Below are 19,208 nucleotides of genomic sequence, written 5' to 3'. Positions count from 1 at the left end.
TAACTCAGTCAGTGACAGGTCTGCTGCAAGCCTGTAAATCCATAGCTTGTAGGACAGTGACACCCTGCTTTCATTTATTTCTCTCTCTGCCTAAGCACTGATCAGAGTACACACACCTTCAGGGTTGGTTTCCCGGACAGATTAAGCCTGGTCCCGGATTTAAAACGCAAACTCGATAGAGAATCTCCTGTGCTCAGGAAACCACCCTTCAGAGTACAGACTTCAAATAAAAGACAGGGACAGAATATCAAGTGTCAAATCTCTATATTTAAACCATCCATCCATTCAACAGACCAACCACCTGACTATGACAGGTTTATACCACACAGAGAGAAAGGAGAGAGTCAGTGTAGTGTACTTACAGTATATACAGTGTGTGTGTGCGCGCGCATGTGTAAGTGTGTATACATGTATTCTGCATCTCTCCCACAACATTGTACTTTTTTAAAAATTAATATACTGCGTGTGTATATTTCGCAGATATCTACTCAACATTTCTGTACAGCAAGACACACAGGAGACGAGGGGGGGGGGGGTGTTACGAGTTTACATGGGGACAGCAAATAGGGAGGGGAATAAAACAAAATGTCACTCTACGGCCTCATTGGGCCCAGTCACGTGCAAGGAGTGCGGGGCTGGTCCTTGGGTGGCAGGACCAATGGAAGGAGGGGGAGTGCGACCCCTGGTCCAATCAATAGGAGGAATCCATCTCTCTGTCCTCCCTCTCTTCCTCGTCCATCTTTCGACCGTGCTTCCTGAAGTACTTGTACCTCTGAACATAAAGCTTGACCAGGTTGCTCACCTTGACCGGGTTGATCTCTCCCGTTCGACTGTGGCAGATCTGAGAAGCAGACACAGGTCGGTATTAGTCATAAACACACTATATATCAAATGGCTGTTACAGCGTAATTACTGTGTAGTTACAGTTTAACTAGGCTGTAATTACAACTTCCAATTGTAACTGCTGGAACATAGTAACATATTCTGCATTATAAACCGGTTAGTTTGCATCCTGGATGCTGATTGGCTGAAACAGCATTTCAGCCGAGTGTATATTGTACAATATACCACAGGTATAATGCAAAAATACTCCTTTTTATGTTGGAAACCAGTTTATAATTGCAATATGGCACCTCTGAGGTTTGTGGTATATGGCCAATATACAGCTCCGCTTTGTACATAATAACAGCCCTTGGCCATGGTACACTGAACAAAAAGATAAAACACAACATACAACAATTTCAAAGATTTGACTGAGTCACAGTTCATAAGGAAATCAATTAAATAAATCAATTATGCCCTAATCGATGGATTTCACATGACTGGGAATACATATACGCATCTATGTGTCACAGATAGCTTCTTTTTTTTTTTTTAAATGCACGTGGATCAGAAAACCAGTCAGTATTTGGTGTGACCACCATCTGTCTCATGCAGCGCCACACATCTCCTTTGCATAGAGTTGATCAGGCTGTTGATTGTGGCCTGTGGAATGTTGATACACTCTTCAATGGCAGTGCGAAGTTGCTGGATATTGGCGGGAACCGGAACACGCTGTCGTAAACGTTGATCCAGAGCAACCCAAACATGCTCAATGGGTGACATGGATGTGCAGGCCATGGAAGAACTGGGACATTTTCAGCTTCCAGGAATTGTGTTCAGATCCTTGCGACATGAGGCCGTGCGTTATAATGCGGTGATGGATGAATGGCACGACAATGAGCCTCAGGAGCTCGTCATGGTATCCCTGTGCATTCAAATTGCCTTCGAGAAAATGCAATCGTGTTACTTATGCCACCCCATATTATAACCACACTGCCACCACGGGCACTCTGTTCACAATGTTGACATCAGCAAACAGCTCTCCCACACAACGCCGTCTGCCCAGTACAATTGAAACCGGTATTCATCCGTGAAAAGCACACTTCTCTAGTGTGCCAGTGGCCATCGAAGGAGAGTATTTGCCCACTGAAGTCAGTTACGACACCAAACTGCAGTCGGGTCAAGACCCCGGTGAGGATGGCGAGCACACAGACGAGCGTCCCTGAGACGGTTTCTGATAGTTAGTGAAGAAATTCTTCAGTTGTGCATACTCAGTTTCATCAGCTGTCCGGGTGGCTGGTCTCGGACGATCCCGCACATGAAGCCGCCCGGGCTGGCGTGGTTACACATGGTCTACAGTTGTGAGGTCAGTTAGACATACTGTCAAATTCTCTAAAACGGCATTGGAGGTTGCTTATGAACATTACATTCTCTGGAAACAGCTCTGGTGGACATTCCTGCAGTCAGCATGCCAATTGCAAGCTCCATCAAAACTTGACATCTGTGGCATTGTGTGGTGTGACAAAACTGCACATTTTAGAGTGACCTTTTATTGTCCCCAGCACAAGGTGCAACTGTGTAATGATCATGCTGTTGAATACGCTTCTTGATATGCCACGCCTGTCAGGTGGATGGATTATCTTGGCAAAGGAGAAATGCTCACTAACAGGGATGTAAACAAATTTGTGCACAAAATCTGAGAGAAATAAGCTCTTTGTGCATATGTTTTTTTTTTTTTTTATCTTTTATTTCAGCTCATGAAAAAAACACTTAACATGTTGTGCTTATATTTTTGGTCAATATACCACACCGCCTCAGGCCTTATTGCTTAAATATACTACACTCCCTCTGGCCTTTATGAAGTCTACTTCCAACAACTGCCAACAACTGTTTGTGGAAATTATTTAAACCTTCACAAACAAGTCAAAGTAATTGTATCGACACCACACCACTCAGTCTAGTAATTACGCCAATCTTTAAATTGTGTGAGCCAATATTTTAAAATGTGCAAGTCAAACAGGTTGAACAGCAATTGTTATTCCTATGGAACAAAATGCACCTACACTCCGTTACGGAGAGACGCTACAGCCTAAATCCAAAAGCCTAACCATTGCAGAGCAGACGTTTTTGTTCCAGCCCAGCACTAACACACCTGATTCAACTGTTTATCAAGTCATAGAATAAGGTGTTTGACACCCTCGAATAACGTTAAGAACTCTGAACAAAGCGTTCGTAACAACGGCGCACTCAGCCGCGTGACAACGGCGCGCACTCAGCCGCGTGACAACGGCGCGCACTCAGCCGCGTGACAACGGCGCGCACTCAGCCGCGTGACAACGGCGCGCACTCAGCCGCGTGACAACGGCGCACTTAAACCATGTAATAACAATGTAATGCAGCTAAAGCAGGTTTATGGTTAGAGAGCTGGGTTACCTTGTGTACTGCCTTCCTCAGGATGTCCTTGTAGTCGTCCTTGTTAATGTCTTTACGCTGGTAGTACGGCTTAATGGCCAGCTTCACCTCCTCCACCGCACGCTCCTGAGTGTGGAGCTTCTTCAGGTACTGAGAGCGAGAGAGAGAAAAATAAAATAAGAGGTGCAGTACTAGGGTTGAAAGGTATACAGAAAAGTCAGTACGTTTTTAGATACCAGAACATGCAAAACTGTTTTGCAGTAGAATGTCACTTTCGGCACTTCTGTCAAATGTCCCTCACGGATCAAGCCATTCTTATCAGCGCAGCCGACCCCTTATTATAGCGAGCACAGTGCCTGCTCCACTTGCTTATTTCTAGCCTGCACTGGTAGTCTGGGCAACATCATGTTTAGCTCCCCACTCATGCTGAACATAAGTTAACAGACTTGAATAATGCGACAAGGCATGTAGATGTTGAAACTGTTAACTACTGTGAGCAAAACAATGTCGATACCCTTTACAATGGAGGAATATACCGAGTGTCCAGCGTTGAAGGCTAACTTTCCTTGCTAGGTGATAGCTAAAGCCAACATCAATTCACTATCTGAGACTTAAATATGCAAAAGGCATATGTTCATTTCAAAGCTGATTATCAATAAAAACTTTATTGTTTTTTATTTAACCTTCATTTAACTAGGCAAATCAGTTAGGAACAAATTCTTATTTACAATGACGGGCTACCGAGGAACAAGTGGGTTAACTGCCTTGTACAGGGGCAGAACGACAGATTTTTACCTTGTCAGCTTGGGGGTTCGGGGATTCGACCCTGCTCTAACCACAAGGCTGCCCATTGACCCAAGTTCCTTGGTGTCCTGACTGCCTCGTTAATGACATCGTTACTCGTTAGAGACAACACACATTTTTATGAAAAAGCTACTTCTACGCAAATGTTGTTGAATACAATTTGTCATCTGTAGCCCCATGGAATCACCCAAAAACAAGGCCAATAACTCAATGCATGCACACACTCCTATTGAATATGCATTCACCTGTATTGTCCATATGCTACAGATATATTTACCCAACAGATTATTCAAATAAATTATTACCATTATGTAGTTTGTTTTTACCAATCTAAGTCAAACTGATTGCATGATTGTATAATTGATTAATTAATGCATACATGGCTGCCTCTGAAAAAATTTTAGTAAAAAATGCAAGTGTAATGATATTGAACTCAAAAGATGCCCAACGATTGAATAGAGCAGTAGCTGAGTATATCTGTCTGGATAAAGTGCCATTCGGTGACTTTGGCTAATATGCCTTTTTTTTGTTGCCATGGAACCGTTTTGGTATTGAGCATCGTGATACTAAACCTGGTATCGGTAATGAAGTCAACATTCTGGTATCGTGACAACACTATGAGGTACTGTACTGATAGTCAGATGACCTTCCTTTCCACACACACACATCCGTAATTGAAAGATATGGGAGTGGTAGAAAGACATGGTTTTTAATGGTGCTACCTTGTCAGGGTCCTTGCTCTCGTTGTCCCAGCCTATGTCACTGGAGCCCCCAGACCCTCCCGAGAACCCAGAGGGCATGGGAGGGGGCGGGGTCTGGGCGCAGCCGCCACCCATAGACATGCCAGGGTGCAGGTGGCTGGGCGTGGTTTTGGTGCAGCCCACCATTGGGAGAGAGCTGTGCAGGATAAACTGGGCAGGGGTGGGGCCGGGGGGAGGAACCTGGGAAGAGGAAGAAGAGGAAGGGGCATGCTGCGATGAATGGTTCTGATTGGTTTGGGAGAGAATCTGCAAGAGAGAGAGAGACGGAAGGTATGATGAGAAACGGAAGTGCTTGGTCAGATATTGAACACCTTCAAAACAATCCAAGACAAATATGTAACACATACAGTTGAAGTCAGACGTTTACATACACTTATGTTGGAGTCATTAAAACTCGTTTTTCAACCACTCCACAAATTTCTTGTTAACAAACTATAGTTTTGGCAAGCTGGTTAGGATATCTACTTCATGCATGACACAAGTCATTTTTCCAACAATTGTTTGCAGACAGATTATTTCACTTATAATTCACTGTATCACAATTCCAGTGGGTCAGAGGTTTACATACACTAAATTGACCGCGCCTTTAAACAGCTTGGAAAATACCAGAAAATGTCATGGCTTTAGAAGCTTCTGATAAATTATGTCAATTAGCCTGAGTCAATTGTAGGTGTACCTGTGGATGTATTTCAAGGCCCAGCTTCAAACTCAGTGCCTCTTTGCTTGACATCATGGGAAAATCAAAAGAAATCAGCAAAGACCTCAGAAAAATAATTGTAGACCTCCGCAAGTCTGGTTCATCCTTGGGAGAAATTTCCAAACGCCTGAAGGTACCATGTTCATCTGTACAAACAATAGTACGCAAGTATAAACACCATGGGACCACACAGCCGTCATACCGCTCAGGAAGGAGATGTGTTCTGTCTCCTAGAGATGAACGTACTTTGGTGCGAAAAGTGCAAATCAATCCCAGAACAACAGCAAAAGACCTTGTGAAGATGCTGGAGGAAACGGGTACAAAAGTATCTATATCCACAGTAAAACGAGTCCTATATCAACATAACCTGAAAGGCCGCTCAGCAAGGAAGAAGCCACTGCTCCAAAACCACCATTAAAAAGCCAGAATTCGGTTTGCAACTGCACATGGAGACAAAGTTTGTACTTTTTGGAGAAATGTCCTCTAGTCTGATGAAACAAAAATAGAACGGACCTAAGAACACCCTCCCAAATGTGAAGCACGTGGTGGCAGCATCATGCTGTGGGGGTGCTTTGCTGCAGGAGAGACTGGTGCACTTCACAAAATAGATGGAGTCATGAGGTAGGAAAATGATGTCGCTTCAATATATCCACATCTCAAGACATCAGTCAGGAAGTTAAAGCTTGGTCGCAAATGGGTCTTCCAAATGGACAATGGCCCCAAAGATGTGGCAAAATGGCTTAAGTACAACAAAGTCAAGGTATTGGAGTGGCCATCACAAAGCCCTGACCTCAATCCTATAGAAAATGTGTGGGCAGAACTGAAAAGCGTGTGTGAGCAAGGAGGCCTACAAACCTGACTCAGTTACACCAGCTCTGTCAGGAGGAATGGGCCAAAATTCACCCAACTTATTGTGGGAAGCTTATGGAAGGCTATCTGAAACGTTTGACCAAAGTTAAACAATTTAAAGGCAATGCTACCAAATACTAATTGAGTGTATGTAAACTTCTGAATAAGAGCGGAAATAAATCACTCTACTATTATTCTGACATTTTACACTCTTAAAATAAAGTGGTGAGCCTAACTGACCTAAGACAGGGGAATTTACTAGAATTAAATGTCAGGAATTGTGAAAAACTGAGTTTAAATGTATTTGGTTGAGGTGAATGTAAACTTCCAACTTCAATTGGAAACCGTGTCTTCAGAAAGTATTCACCTCCCTTGACTTTTTCCACATTTTGTTGTGTTTGTAGAGCCTTAATGTAAAATGGATTCAATTGAGATTTTGTGTCACTGGCCTACACACAATACCCCAATAATATCAAAGTGGAATTGTGTTTTTAGAAATTAAAGGCTGAAGTGTCTTTATTCAATAAGTATTCAACCTCTGTTATGGTAAGCGTAAACAAGTTCAGGACAAACATTTTTCCTTAAGTCACAATCAGTTGCATGGACTACCTCATCTCTGTAACCCACACATACAGATAATTGTAAGGTCCCTCAGCCGAACAGTGAATTTCAAACACAGCTTCAACCACAAATACCAGGAAGGTTTTCCAATGCCTCGCGAAGGACATGTAATTGGTAGGAAAAAAGCAGACATTGAATATCCCTTTGAGCATGTTGAAGTTGTTAATTACACTTTGAACGGTGCATCAATACGCCCAATCACTACAAAGATACAGGAATCCTTCCTAACTCAGTTGCCGTAGAGGAAGGAGGCCAAAGGTGATTTTTATTACATTTTATTTCCCCCCCAGTCTGCAGGCACCCGGCCCGCCACAAGGAGTCGCTAGAGCGTGATGAGCCAAGTAAATCCCAATCATGGCCGGTTGTGATACAGCCCGGGATCGAGTATGTAGTGACGCCTTAGACCGGTGCACCACTCGGGTGGCCCAGCCAATGGTGACTTTAAAACAGTTACAGGCTGTGATAATCCATTCCTTACTTAGATGTACATGTATTTAGGGAATATGTTGTGAAAGTGTCGGAGCTAGAAGTACAAGCATTTCGCTACACCCGCAATAACATCTGCTAAACACGTGTATGTGACCAATGAATTTGATTTGATTTCAAGTAAAACTGCAAACAATGTGGCAAAGAAATTTACTTTGTCCTGAATACAAAGATTAATGTTGGTGCAAACACCACATCACTGAGTACCACGCTTCATATTTCCAAGCATGGTGGTGGCTGCATCATGTTATGGGTATGCTGGTCATCGGCAAGGACCAGGGATTTTTCTAGTATAAAAAAAACTGTATAGAGCTAAGCATAGGCAAAATCCTAGAGGACAACCTGGTTCAGTCTGCATTCCAACAGACACTTGGAGACATTCACCTTTCAGCAGGACAATTATCTAAAACCAGGCCAAATGTACCCTGGAATTGCAAGATAACATTGAATGTTCCCAAGTGGCCTAGTTACAGTTTTGACTTAAATCTGCTTGAAATTAAAATAAAATCTTAATTATCACATCCGCCGAATACAATGGTGTAGAACTTACAGCAAAATGCTTACTTACAAGCCCTTAACCAACAATGCCATTCAAGAAAGAGTTGAGAAAATATTTACTAAATAAACAAAAGTAAAAAATGTAATAAAAAGTAGCACAAAGTAACAATAACAAGGCTATATACAAGGGGTACCAGTACCGAGGGATACAGGTTAGTAAAGGTAGTTTGCAAATGTTGGTAACGATGCTTTGAGGGTGGCTGTTGTCGATGTGTGCAGAGGTTCCCTGGTTCGAGCCCAGGTAGGGGAGAGGAGAGGGAAGGAAGCTATAATGTTACACATGCATGAGAGCACCAGCTGTTCCGGACGACTGTGTGATCAAGCTCTCCATAGCCTATGCAAGTAAGACAATTTAAACAGGTCAACATTCACAAGGCCGCAGGGCCAGACGAATTACCAGGACGTGTACTCAGAGCATGCGTGGACCAACTGGCAAGTGTCTTCATTGACATTTTCAACCTCTCCCTGACCGAGTCTGTAATACCTTCATGTTTCAAGTAGACCTCCATAGTCCCCGTGCCAAAGAAAGTGTTGTTTGGACTTCCTAAACGTGCCGCCCCCAGGTGGTAAGGTTAGGCAACAACACATCAGCTACGCTGATCCTTAACAGGGGGCACCTCGGGTGTATGCTTAGTCCCCTCTTGTACTCCCTGTTCACCTAGGACTGTGTGGCAAAGCATGACTCCAACACCCTCATTAAGCTTTCTGATGACACGTGGCAGGCCTTATTACCGACAACAATAAGACCGCCTATAGGGAGGAGGTTTGCACATGTAGGTAGGGGTAAGGTGGCTATGCATAGATAATAAACTGCGAGTAGCAGTTGTGTAAAAACAAAGGGGGAGGGGTCAATGTAAACAGTCCGGGTGGCCATTTTATTAATTGTTCAGCAGTCTTATGGCTTGGGGGTAGAAGCTGTTAAGTGAGAATAGCGCGCACCCCGCTAACTAGCTGGCCATTTCACATCGGTTACACATGCTTCAGTGTTGCTGGCCTTGAAACATCAAAAGGCATTTAGCCCGTCTGGTAGGCTCGTGTCACTGGGCAGCTCTCGGATGAGTTTTCCTTTGTACTCCGTAATAGTTTGCAAGCACTGCCACATCCAACAAGCGTCAGAGCCGGCGCAGTAAAATTCAACCCTAGTTCCTGTATTGATGCTTTGCCTGTTTAAATGATTAATCTGAAGGCATAGTGGTTCTTATAAGCGTGTGGATTTCTGTCCCGCTCCTTGAATGGGTCAGCTCTAGCCTTTAGCTCAGTGCGGATGTTGCCTGTAATCCATGGCTTCTGGTTGGGATATGTACGTACGGTCACTGTGGGGATGACATCGTCAATGTACTTATTGATGAAGCCGGTAACTGATGTGATAAACTCCTCAATGCCATTGGATGAATCCGGGAACAGTCTGTAGCGTAGCAGCCGCATCATTTGACCACTTCAGTATTGAGTCACATACTTCCTGCTTTAGTTTTTGCTTGTAAGCAGGAATCTGGAGGATATAATTATGGTCCAATTTCCAAAATGGAGGGCGAGGGAGAGCTTTGTATGAGTCTCTGTGTGTGGAGTAAAGGTGGTCTAGTTCCCCCCCCCCCCCCCCCTTTGGTTGCACATATGTCATTGCCTGCATTAAAGTCTCTGGCCACATGGCACGACACTTCTGGATGAGCACATTCTTCTTTGCTTATGGCCTTATACAGCTCATTGAGTGCGGTCATAGTGCTAGCATGGGTTTGTTGTGGTAAATAGACAGCTACGAAAAATATAGATGAAAACTTATTATTATTATGTTATTAGGTTATCATAGGGTACTCTACCTCAGGCGAGCAATACCTCAAGACTTTAATATTAAACATCGCGCACCAACTGTTGACAAATATACACATACCACCACCCCTCGTCTTACCAGACATAGCTGTTCTGTCCTGCAGATGCCCGGAAAACCCAGCCAACTGTTTATTATCCGTGTCGTCCTTCAGCCATGACTCGGTGAAACATACGATATTACCGTTTTTAATGTCCCGTTGGTAGGATAGTCTTGAACAGAACTCATCCAGTTTATTCTCCAGTGATGTCACGTTGGCCAATAGAACGGATGGTAGACGCAGGTTACCAAATAGGGATATCTTCTGTATACCACCCCTACCTTGTCACAAGACAACTGATTGGCTCAAACGCATTAAGGAAAGAAATTCCACAAATTAACTTTTAAAAAGGCACACATATTAATTGAAATGCATTCCAAGTGACAACCTCATGGAGCTCGTTGAGAAAATGCCAAGAGTATGCAAAGCTGTCATCAAGGCAAAGGGTGGCTACTTTGCAGAATCTCAAATATAAAATAGATTTTGATTTGTTTCACACTTTTTGGGTTATTACATGATTCCATGTGTCATTTCATAGTTTTGATGTCTTCACTACCATTCTACAATGTAGAAAATAGTAAAAATAAAGAAAAATCCTGGAATGAGTAGGTGTGACCAAACTTTTGACTGGTACTGTGTACACACACACACACACAGAGGAATATAATTACTCAAAGACACACACACACACACCTGGCTTGTAGCATGAATGAACTCTTGGGCTTTGGCTCTACTTGCGATATTGGCCTCTTCCATCTTAAACAGCAGAGCTGTCACTGAAATACAGAGAGCAAGGGGTTAGTAAAACCTTATAGATATTATATACTTCATAGTAGCAACAGGAATACCCCAAAAAAGTAATGCCCCTCCACCAAAAATCTACTAGTTGACATTATTATAACGAATGCTCGTGACAGAGACTTACATGCTAAAACTCCTCCGGCTGTGCAGTCCACTCCTGTCTGCAGACTCCAGGGGAGGGTAGGGGCAGCAGGAGGGGGAGGAGGAGGCGGTGGCAGCTTGTTGGCTGAGGATGAAGAAACAGAAGAAGAGGAAGAGGAGGAGGGGTCTGTGGAGGAAGGAGGAAGGGAGAGAGAGGCGAGGGCAGAGCCAGATGAGGAGGAGCAAGGGGGTGAGGCCAGGGATTTGGAGGCTTCTTCCAGAGGGAGGGGCTTTATGCTGGAGGGGCCGTATTGTGAGAGGGCTCCCCCCTGGGAGGTTGGTACGGACGTGGGACTGGAGGGGGGCAGGTTGGGAGTGCTCTGGGTCTGAGCGGGGCAGTCCTCGGATAGGAAGGAGGGCTCAGGGGTCTTACAGCTGCTGTCCACAGTCTGCGAGTCGGGAGACGACTCCCGAGCATCACGCGAGGTGGTGAAGGAGGGCGGAGGGGTGTGGGGGGGTGAGGAGGACGGGGGGAGGACACTGGTGGAAGAGGAGGATGATGAAGAAGAGGATGAGGAAGGGGTTGGACCGGCTGGACCAGAGTGTGGACTGGATGGTTTAGTCCCGACTCCTGATTGGATGTCGGAGGACGGTCCACCCCAGCCGCCGCCCTCAGAGCTACAGTTGGCCATGGCGCCATCCACGTCCGTCAAACCAGCGGCTAAGCCTTTCTCTCCCCGCGTCTTCTTCGCCAGCCGCCGCCTACGCTTGGTTGCCAGGGACGATGAGGGCGAAGATGCCGAGGAGGAAGTGGAGGTGGTGGAGCTGGGCTTGGCCTTCTTGGACTTCAGTGTTGCCACCGTGGGATTGGCCAGCGAGGAGGAAGGGGGAGCGGCCAGGGAACTGCGTTTGCCCACCTTCCCCAGGTCCTTGCGTCCACTCAGCAATAGAGGCTCAGAGCAGGGCTTGAGGAACGGAGACCTGCTCTCATTGTCCCTCCTAAACACCACCGCAATGGAACCTCCCACCACCGGCATACCAGAGCCCCCTACTGACCCTCCTGCCCCGAGGTGCTCCATGCCCAGCTTCCCAGAGCCCACCGGGCCCCCCGTGGTGCTGCTCACGCCCTCACGCACAAGCACTGACACTTTGGATTGCAGCTTGGCTTTCCTCCCACCACCGCTTAATTTCTTGGACCTGCCAGACCGACCAGACTCTTTCTTTCCCCCTTTTTCCCCACGATCTTTCTCCTTCCCCATCTTCCGCCCTCGTTTGGCCGAGGGGAGGGTGGCTAGGGCGGCCTGGGTTGGGGAGAGTGAGGCAGTGGAGAGCCCCTTGCCTTTGGGTCGAACCGAGGAGGAAGAGGACGACTCGGACTGACCAGCTTTCTTGCCCGTTCGGGATTTCTTCTTGAAGTGGTGGCGTCCAGGTTTGGTGGCGGTCTTGGGTTTGGCGCTGGGGGCAGTGGGTTCCAGAAGCTGGGGAGGGGGTGGGGAGTCTTCTATAGAGGGGTAGTCTGAGTCCAGGGCCTCCCCGTCCAGAGAGTGCATGTTTATCTCCAGTTTGTCTGAAAAGTGGTCCGAGTCATAGCCATGGTAATGTGACGGCGGCGAGAGGGAGCGGCTCCCACGCCGTCCCATGCCTTCTTCCAACTCTTCGTCCGAGCGCCGACGCCTCTTCTTCTTCCTCTTGTGGGGCTTGTCCGAGCCCTGGGGGGGGCTGTGGGGGGAGGATGGAGCCAGAGGGGGGGAACCGGGGAGAGTGGTGGTGGTGGTCGTGGTGACCGTGATGGTACGCTTGATGGCGAACAGGTCAGAGCCATTGAGATCCTGGATGGACGGTGGCACCACGGGACGACCGTCTCTACGTCTTTCCCTGTTCCCTTCTCTGACCCTGTCCCCTTCTCTGACCCTGTCCCTTTCTCCATCTCTGTCTCTGTCCCTTTCTCTGTCCCTGTCCCTTTCTCTGTCCCTGTCCCTTTCTCTGTCCCTGTCCCTTTCTCTGTCCCTGTCCCTTTCTCGGTGCCTGTCCCGGTGCCTGTCCCGGTGCCTTCGTTCTATGCTTCCTTTAGACCTCTTGGAGCTGCCTCTTTCTCGGCTGGTCGATTCGCGGATGCCGTCTCGCTCTCTTTCCCTCTTTATCCGGCTCGAGTCTCTATCCCTCTCCCTTCTCCGGGTGTCATCTTTCTTTCTGTCCTTGTCTCGATCTCCATCTTGTTCCACATCTCGGTCTCTGTACCGGTCTCTGTTATTCTCTCTGTCTCTATCTCTCTCTCTGTGATGGTCCTCTGAAGTGTTTGACCAGGAGCGACCCCCGCGTATTTGCCGCACTGAGGAGTTTTGTGAGCGGGGGCGTGCTGAAGATTCCGGGGTGCTCCATCGTCTCTTCTTCCTCTTTCTGCTATCGCTTCTGCTGCTCCTCCCTCTCTCCTCCACCTTTGTTTTCTTCTCTCTCTCACTCCGCCGTCCCCTCTCCCTTTCCCTGTGTCTTTCCTTCCTCTCACCACTCTTCTCTCCTCCGCAATCCTTCTCTTTCCTTTTCTTCCTCCTCCTCCTACTCTCCTCCTCCTCCCCTACCTTTCCCTCCTTCCGCTTGCGCCGCTCCCTCTCCTTGGAACTCTTGGAGGACTTGCGGCTCTTGTCCTTCTCGGCAGTGGAGGGAGGGGGGGGAGGCAGAAGGAGGGTGTGAGGAGACGATGGGAGGTGCTGAGGTGAGAGGGAAGAAGGGAAGGAGGAACGGTATCTTGCCTTACGCCGGCTGACCAGCTTCCTCCTAAGATCTCCCACCCCGACGACCACCACCTCTTCTTCCTCCTCCTCCTCCTCCTCCTCCTCCTCCATGGGCTCCCCATCCTCCCTGCCAGGCATCACCGGCCCCGCCCAGTCCCCATCAGCCCGCACCGACACAAAGCTATCCCCATCCAACACCCTCAGGATCCTCTCCGGCTTAGATCCCCCGTGGAGGAAAGGACTGCCAGAGGAGATGGGGAGGACGAGAGGAACGATTCCTTCCCGGCCTCTCTCCTCCCTATTCCCTCCGTCCCTCTCGGTGGCCCCCACGATCTCCCCCTCCTCAATTTCAGAGTGGTCCGAGTGGTCCGCCTTCTCTCTCCTGTCCCGTACTTTCACCCGGGGCTCTTTGGTTCGGTCCAGTCTCCTCCGGAGGGGTAGAGGAAGGGAGCGCGGGGAGAGCGGGGGAACAGAGAGAGTGTCCGTGGAGTCTGGAGGAGCATTGTCCTTCTCCTCTCCTCCTGTCCCCCCCGTCTCTGCCTTCCTTTTCTTCCCTCTGGCATCGCTCCCCTTGCTGCTCACGCTGTTCCCTCTCTCCCTCCCTCCACCCGTTGCTCGCTCCTCCTCCTCTCTCTCTGAGGGGGGAGAGCCGGTCGGATCAAAGGGATCGTACTTTTCCCCTTCTTCCTCCTCCTTGGCCGCTCCTCCCTCCCTCTCTCCTTCCGTGGGGTGAAAAGGATCGTAGATCTCCGTCTCGTCCTCTTTTTGTCCGTCGGTGCCCACAGGGGGTGGAGAGAGACATAACAAGGGATCAGAGGAGGAGAAAGGGGGGTCAGCGAGAGAGGAGGGGGGAGCCAGGGAGGCGGAAGTGGAGGACACTACGTCACCCATCATCACGCTGTTGGCCCTTCCCTCTTGGATGTCGTTGTGGTAGCTGGTTGCCACAGCTCCAGGAGAGGAGGATGAAGAGGAAGGTGGGGAGGCAGGAGAGGAGGAAGGAGAGGAGGGAGATGTGGAGGAGGGCAGGGGGCTCTTGGCAGTCTCTGTGATCCCGTGTGGAGGAGGGACGGCAGGCACCCCTTTAAGGCCTGGGATTCGAGTTAAATCCATGGCCAGGATGGGAGCTGGGCTTGGGGCAAGCTGCAGTCCAGTCAGTACTCCCTGGAGCCTGGGGTTGTGGCTGGAGGAGGGATGCTAAAGGGCCGGGGATAAAAGAGCAACCCTGAAAAATGAGACAAGAAATGTTAGGCTTTAATCAACCACCTGGGGTCCACAATCTGTGAAGTGTGTGTGTGTGTGTTTGGGGGAAGTAGAGTATTGTAGGTGTGTATTTGAGTCGGTACCAATAATTTACCTGACTTCCTGTTGCCTATACCAGCGGTGACAGTGGACAAGATACTGAGCAGTGACGAGCCTTCAACTCTCACCTCAGCTGTCAACTCGACTTCAAGGTCAGAACTGGAATACAAATACATCACTCCTGAGAACACGCACAGTGGAACCGGCACATCTAAATTCCCTGTTATGTCATTTATTATATTGGGTGTCTCCCTCTCCCATACATTTCAGCGTACTTTTCACTCTGACATCCTCTCTTTAGCCGGGCATATGATTTTGGCCCCAATTTTGCTGTCCCTGACAAGTTTGAGATTGGAGACAAAATACACGTCGTTGCCTACTCGGGGCGCGGGGCTGTCACCGATGCTTGTTTAAATGTGAGCGGGTCAGAGAAGAAATCTGAGGCCTACCGATCCCGTCTTTGAGACGTCCCGATATTTTCTAAAAAATCTACAATGCTCTTGTAGTGGGAGATGTTTAACGACAAGTTTTGAGACCGGTGATCAGCAATAGCCAAAGATATCCTACCAGTGATGATGATGTATCGCGTCTGCCAGAATGTGTACTCTTAAACAAGAGCGATGACTACTACTTGCATGCATTTGTACTCGCCTTTAACCAAAGCGTAAGATCATCACAGCTCCGAAGTTGACAAGCAATATTATTCAATCCAAAAATGTATTGGCTTGATATTTCAACTCTGCATGGCATGCGTGAATGTCTGACTGAAAACGTTTATGAGGCGGCTTTGACCCACAGCTCATTCTAGCTCATCTAATTACATCATTGTTTTTGCGAGACAGCGTGGTATTGCGAATCCTCGCGGCCAAAGGAAGAATTTTATAGCGTGTGACCCCCTGTCTCTGCCACATCGTTTAGAGTGGCAACACTATGTTGGCAAGGCAAAAAAAATTACAGGAAAGATTTACATTTTAAGTAATGTAGTGTACACCGGCATTACCTATCAAGGAGATGCTGTGGAGAGCAGTGAAGATAGACCAGGCAGGGAAGCGTTTCGGGGGTTGCAGTAATGACAGCTCCCTATATGAAGGGGAGAAACAGACGAACACACACATTAATAGCTGCTACAGTCAGTGGAAGAGCTTTAAAAAAACACACACACAATCACACTCACCAGCTCGCTAGGCTCGTCATCTGGGCTCTCCCTGTCGCAATTGGTAACACCTCAACCTCGTCCTACTCCTTTCTTCATCATTATCTGTCTCCTCTTCGCTGGAGTCTTTCTCTGTCTGAAGCAACATAAGGCAAATCCAATTTTGTTTTGAAGAATCTTGTAGTGTTAGTGCAGTGTGTGACCCTCCCTCTGTGCCACATCGCTTATCACTTCAGGTATATTAGAAAATGTAGACCGTGAATAAATGTAAGCATTCCTCAATTCAAATCAGTTGCAGCATAACCATAAACAAAATGATTGAACCAAAACCTTCAACTTCTACGGTACCCCCTCAATTAATTTGAGGAAGCACAGTTACAGAACAATCCTTTGTTTCTGGGATTCAGGCTGTCTCCATCAGTTTCTTCCTCTATGGCTATCTATGTGAGAACAATAGTGAAATTGTAGTCTAGCTAGTCTCGACATCAAGCTATCATTACTGATCGGGGTTAGCCGTTTAGCTAATTTCACAGTTTCCTGCGAAAAAAACACTAAAGATAGACGATAATGATATTCAGTGATTGGGTCGTAACTATGTAATGCTAGCTGGCTAATAAGACCACAGATCTATAATGAAAACTGCAGCCAGCGAACGAGAGCGCTAACTAATGCTAGCTAACTATCTAATTAGCCATTGCATTAGTTATAACTGGCAGTGGCTAGCTAACGTTAGATGTTGCAAAATACCTGGATCAGGCCGCACTATAGTCAGTTGACTAGGCTAACAAACTACATCAACTAACTTAACTAGCAAATACACTTGATCACTGAAAACTAGTTACAATCGTCACATGTTTTCAGTGGAATAGATTCGTAGCTAGCCAGCCAGACCTGCCAGCAATAGCAGTAACGTTACTAGCTAGCTGGCCAGGAATGCTACTGTTAGCTCACCTCCTAGCTACACCAGTCAAATACATGCGCTAAATTCCTTAGATCCAGTTATATGTTTTGTCCGTGTAAATCCACAATCTTCAACTACCCTTTATTTTCTAAAACATGCAATTTACGTTTAAAATACAGTATTAAAGGTTGAGATATTGTTATTTTAAAAGCACAATAAGAGGCCCATCCCATCCATTGCCGACATTTTACTTCCCTTCACTTGAAACCGGTCAACAAGGGCCGACGGGAAATTAAGTTTTTCGTTGATCGGGCTAATGTTGGGTATGACAACCTACCAAATGCTATTTGAAAGATCCTGAACAAAATAAATACTTTTCCCGCCTATACATCTAGATGTGTATTTAATACTGAAGATTATATTTTTTCACGTTTCGATGACTGAATATCAAGCCTTTATTATAACAAATATTTGCAGCGGTCTTAGGCACTGCATTTCAGTGCTTGAGGCTGGTTCGAATCCAGGCTGTATCACAACCGGCCGTGATTGAGAGTCCCATAGGATGGCGCCCAGCGTCGTCCGGGTTTGGCCGGTGTAGGCTGTCATTGTAAATAAGAATTTGTGCTTAACTGACTTGCCTTGTTAAATAAAATACACTATTTTATTGTTTACGTGTGAATTGTCTTTCAAACTTGTTATCCTCATATGTCGACCCATATCCTTTTAGTATATATACTTCAGAAAATGTTTAAACTTTCCACTGGTGTAAGCCCATGCTAAATCTGTCTCAAAGTGTTGTAGTTTTGTGGTTCCCCAGATCTTTGCTTGTTGGCCGAGGAACAGCAACAGCTTTCCTAACTATTGCAGTAGTTTTCCAGGTCATAGTAGTTTCAGTAGCCCCTCTTTAACAGTCCATGGTCCCGATCTCTCTTCATTCTCCAGCATCACCCTGGTTTCCATTTGGAAATGGGCTATGTCCCTCATCATGATGCCAGAGGAGGCTGGTGGGAGGAGCTATAGTAGGATGGGCTCATTGTATGTCTGTAATGGAATTAGTGGAACGGAGTCAAACATGTGATTTCTATATGTTTGATGTGTTTGATACTGTTCCATGAAGTCCATTCCAGCCATTACAATGACCCCATACTCTTATAGCTCCTCCCACCAGCCTCCACTGGATGATACCTGTTTGGGTTGAAAACAGGGTACCGTTACACAGAAACAGGCACCTATAGACAAACACAAAAACATACGCAGGCCTATGTTCTCCTCTCTGACCCGTCTCTCTGACCCATTCTCTCCGCAGACCAACAGCAGAGCTTCGACCAGCTGGATGCCACACAGACTGCGGATCTCAAACGCTCACACAGGGATGGCACAGGGAGCAGGGCCAGGACAGGGAGACCAAGAAGGTGCATCCTTCTGCTACAGAGGAGGAGTACAGAGTAGAGAGGAGCTACACGGTGGGGAGACAGTTTGTGAGAGAGAGAAAGAAAGAAAGACAAAGGACTAGCTAGATAGACGTAAGAACAAGAGAGGAAAAGATGGAGAGGAACAATTTGTTAGCAAGAAGTGACAGAAAAAAAGATTAAGAAAGAAAGAGTAGAAAAATAAGTAACCTGACACAGAAAGGCAGAAAGAGAGAAAAAGAGAGATGAGATTGAGGGTGAGTGACAAATGCTACGAAGAAAGAAGTTGATGTGAAGGCAAAGACGGAAATGCAAGTAGAGCTTTAAGTAGTTTTAAAGTAGAGTTACCCTGTTGACTGGCTGTTAGGGCTTTTTATTTCGATATTCTCTCACCCTCTCTCTCACACACACTAACACACAGACACACATTTCTATATATTTTTTTTATAATTAACTCTGCATTGTCAGGAAATAACCAGAAAGTAAGTATTTCCCTGTTAGTCTACAGCTGATGTTTACAAAGCATGTGACAAATACAGTTTGATTTGATTTGACAAACACACACACCCACACACTTCCTTTCTCTCCATCTACTGTACATTAACTTACGCATCATGTTGTCTGACCAATGTCCGGGTCCATCAGAGACCAAATACCAGAGGCCTTCAATTAATCATCTCTAAGAGCATTCATAATTACAAACAGTCCCTGAGCAACAATCATCAACATTTTAAAAAGGGTTTAAAAACAATTATAATAAATGAAACAGTTGGACAATGGAGGAAGATACTCCAAACAATTTTTTATTTTTTTAAATCTATCACATTTTTTAAAAATGTTCCTCATTTCAAAGCATTGAAAATAATTGGAATTGGAATTGCAGTGTACTTCCTGAATTGACTGGAATTGAAAGGGAATAGACCCACACCCTGATTTGGGTTTTCAATTTATTGTAAGATTTCA

At 46.4% G+C, this 19,208-nt stretch overlaps 1 protein-coding gene across 2 annotated transcripts; it reads right to left on the bottom strand.

Annotated features, from left to right (window-relative positions):
- Positions 1–247: 247 nt before the first annotated feature.
- scaf1 (SR-related CTD-associated factor 1) lies at positions 248–17,118 on the bottom strand. 2 transcript variants are annotated; one of them, XM_031827055.1, is made up of 9 exons: positions 16,887–17,118; positions 15,957–16,071; positions 15,783–15,862; positions 14,838–14,941; positions 10,798–14,705; positions 10,566–10,648; positions 4,761–5,045; positions 3,256–3,384; positions 248–841 (listed from the first exon to the last, which is right to left on the bottom strand). In XM_031827055.1, exons 5-9 carry the CDS (start codon positions 14,591–14,593, stop codon positions 692–694), a joined length of 4,443 nt encoding a protein of 1,480 aa, XP_031682915.1. In that variant the 5' UTR covers positions 14,594–14,705; positions 14,838–14,941; positions 15,783–15,862; positions 15,957–16,071; positions 16,887–17,118; the 3' UTR covers positions 248–691. The 2 variants fall into 2 exon arrangements, with proteins under 2 accessions (XP_031682915.1, XP_031682916.1); XM_031827056.1 differs by having other exon boundaries at positions 4,761–4,979.
- Between the last annotated feature and the right edge of the window lie 2,090 nt (positions 17,119–19,208).

Source organism: Oncorhynchus kisutch, linkage group LG6, assembly GCF_002021735.2.
Source record: "Oncorhynchus kisutch isolate 150728-3 linkage group LG6, Okis_V2, whole genome shotgun sequence".
In the NCBI taxonomy this organism is placed as follows: domain Eukaryota; kingdom Metazoa; phylum Chordata; class Actinopteri; order Salmoniformes; family Salmonidae; genus Oncorhynchus; species Oncorhynchus kisutch.
Note: the sequence above shows the minus strand (reverse complement) of the source record. Positions and strands in the feature narration are given on the sequence as shown.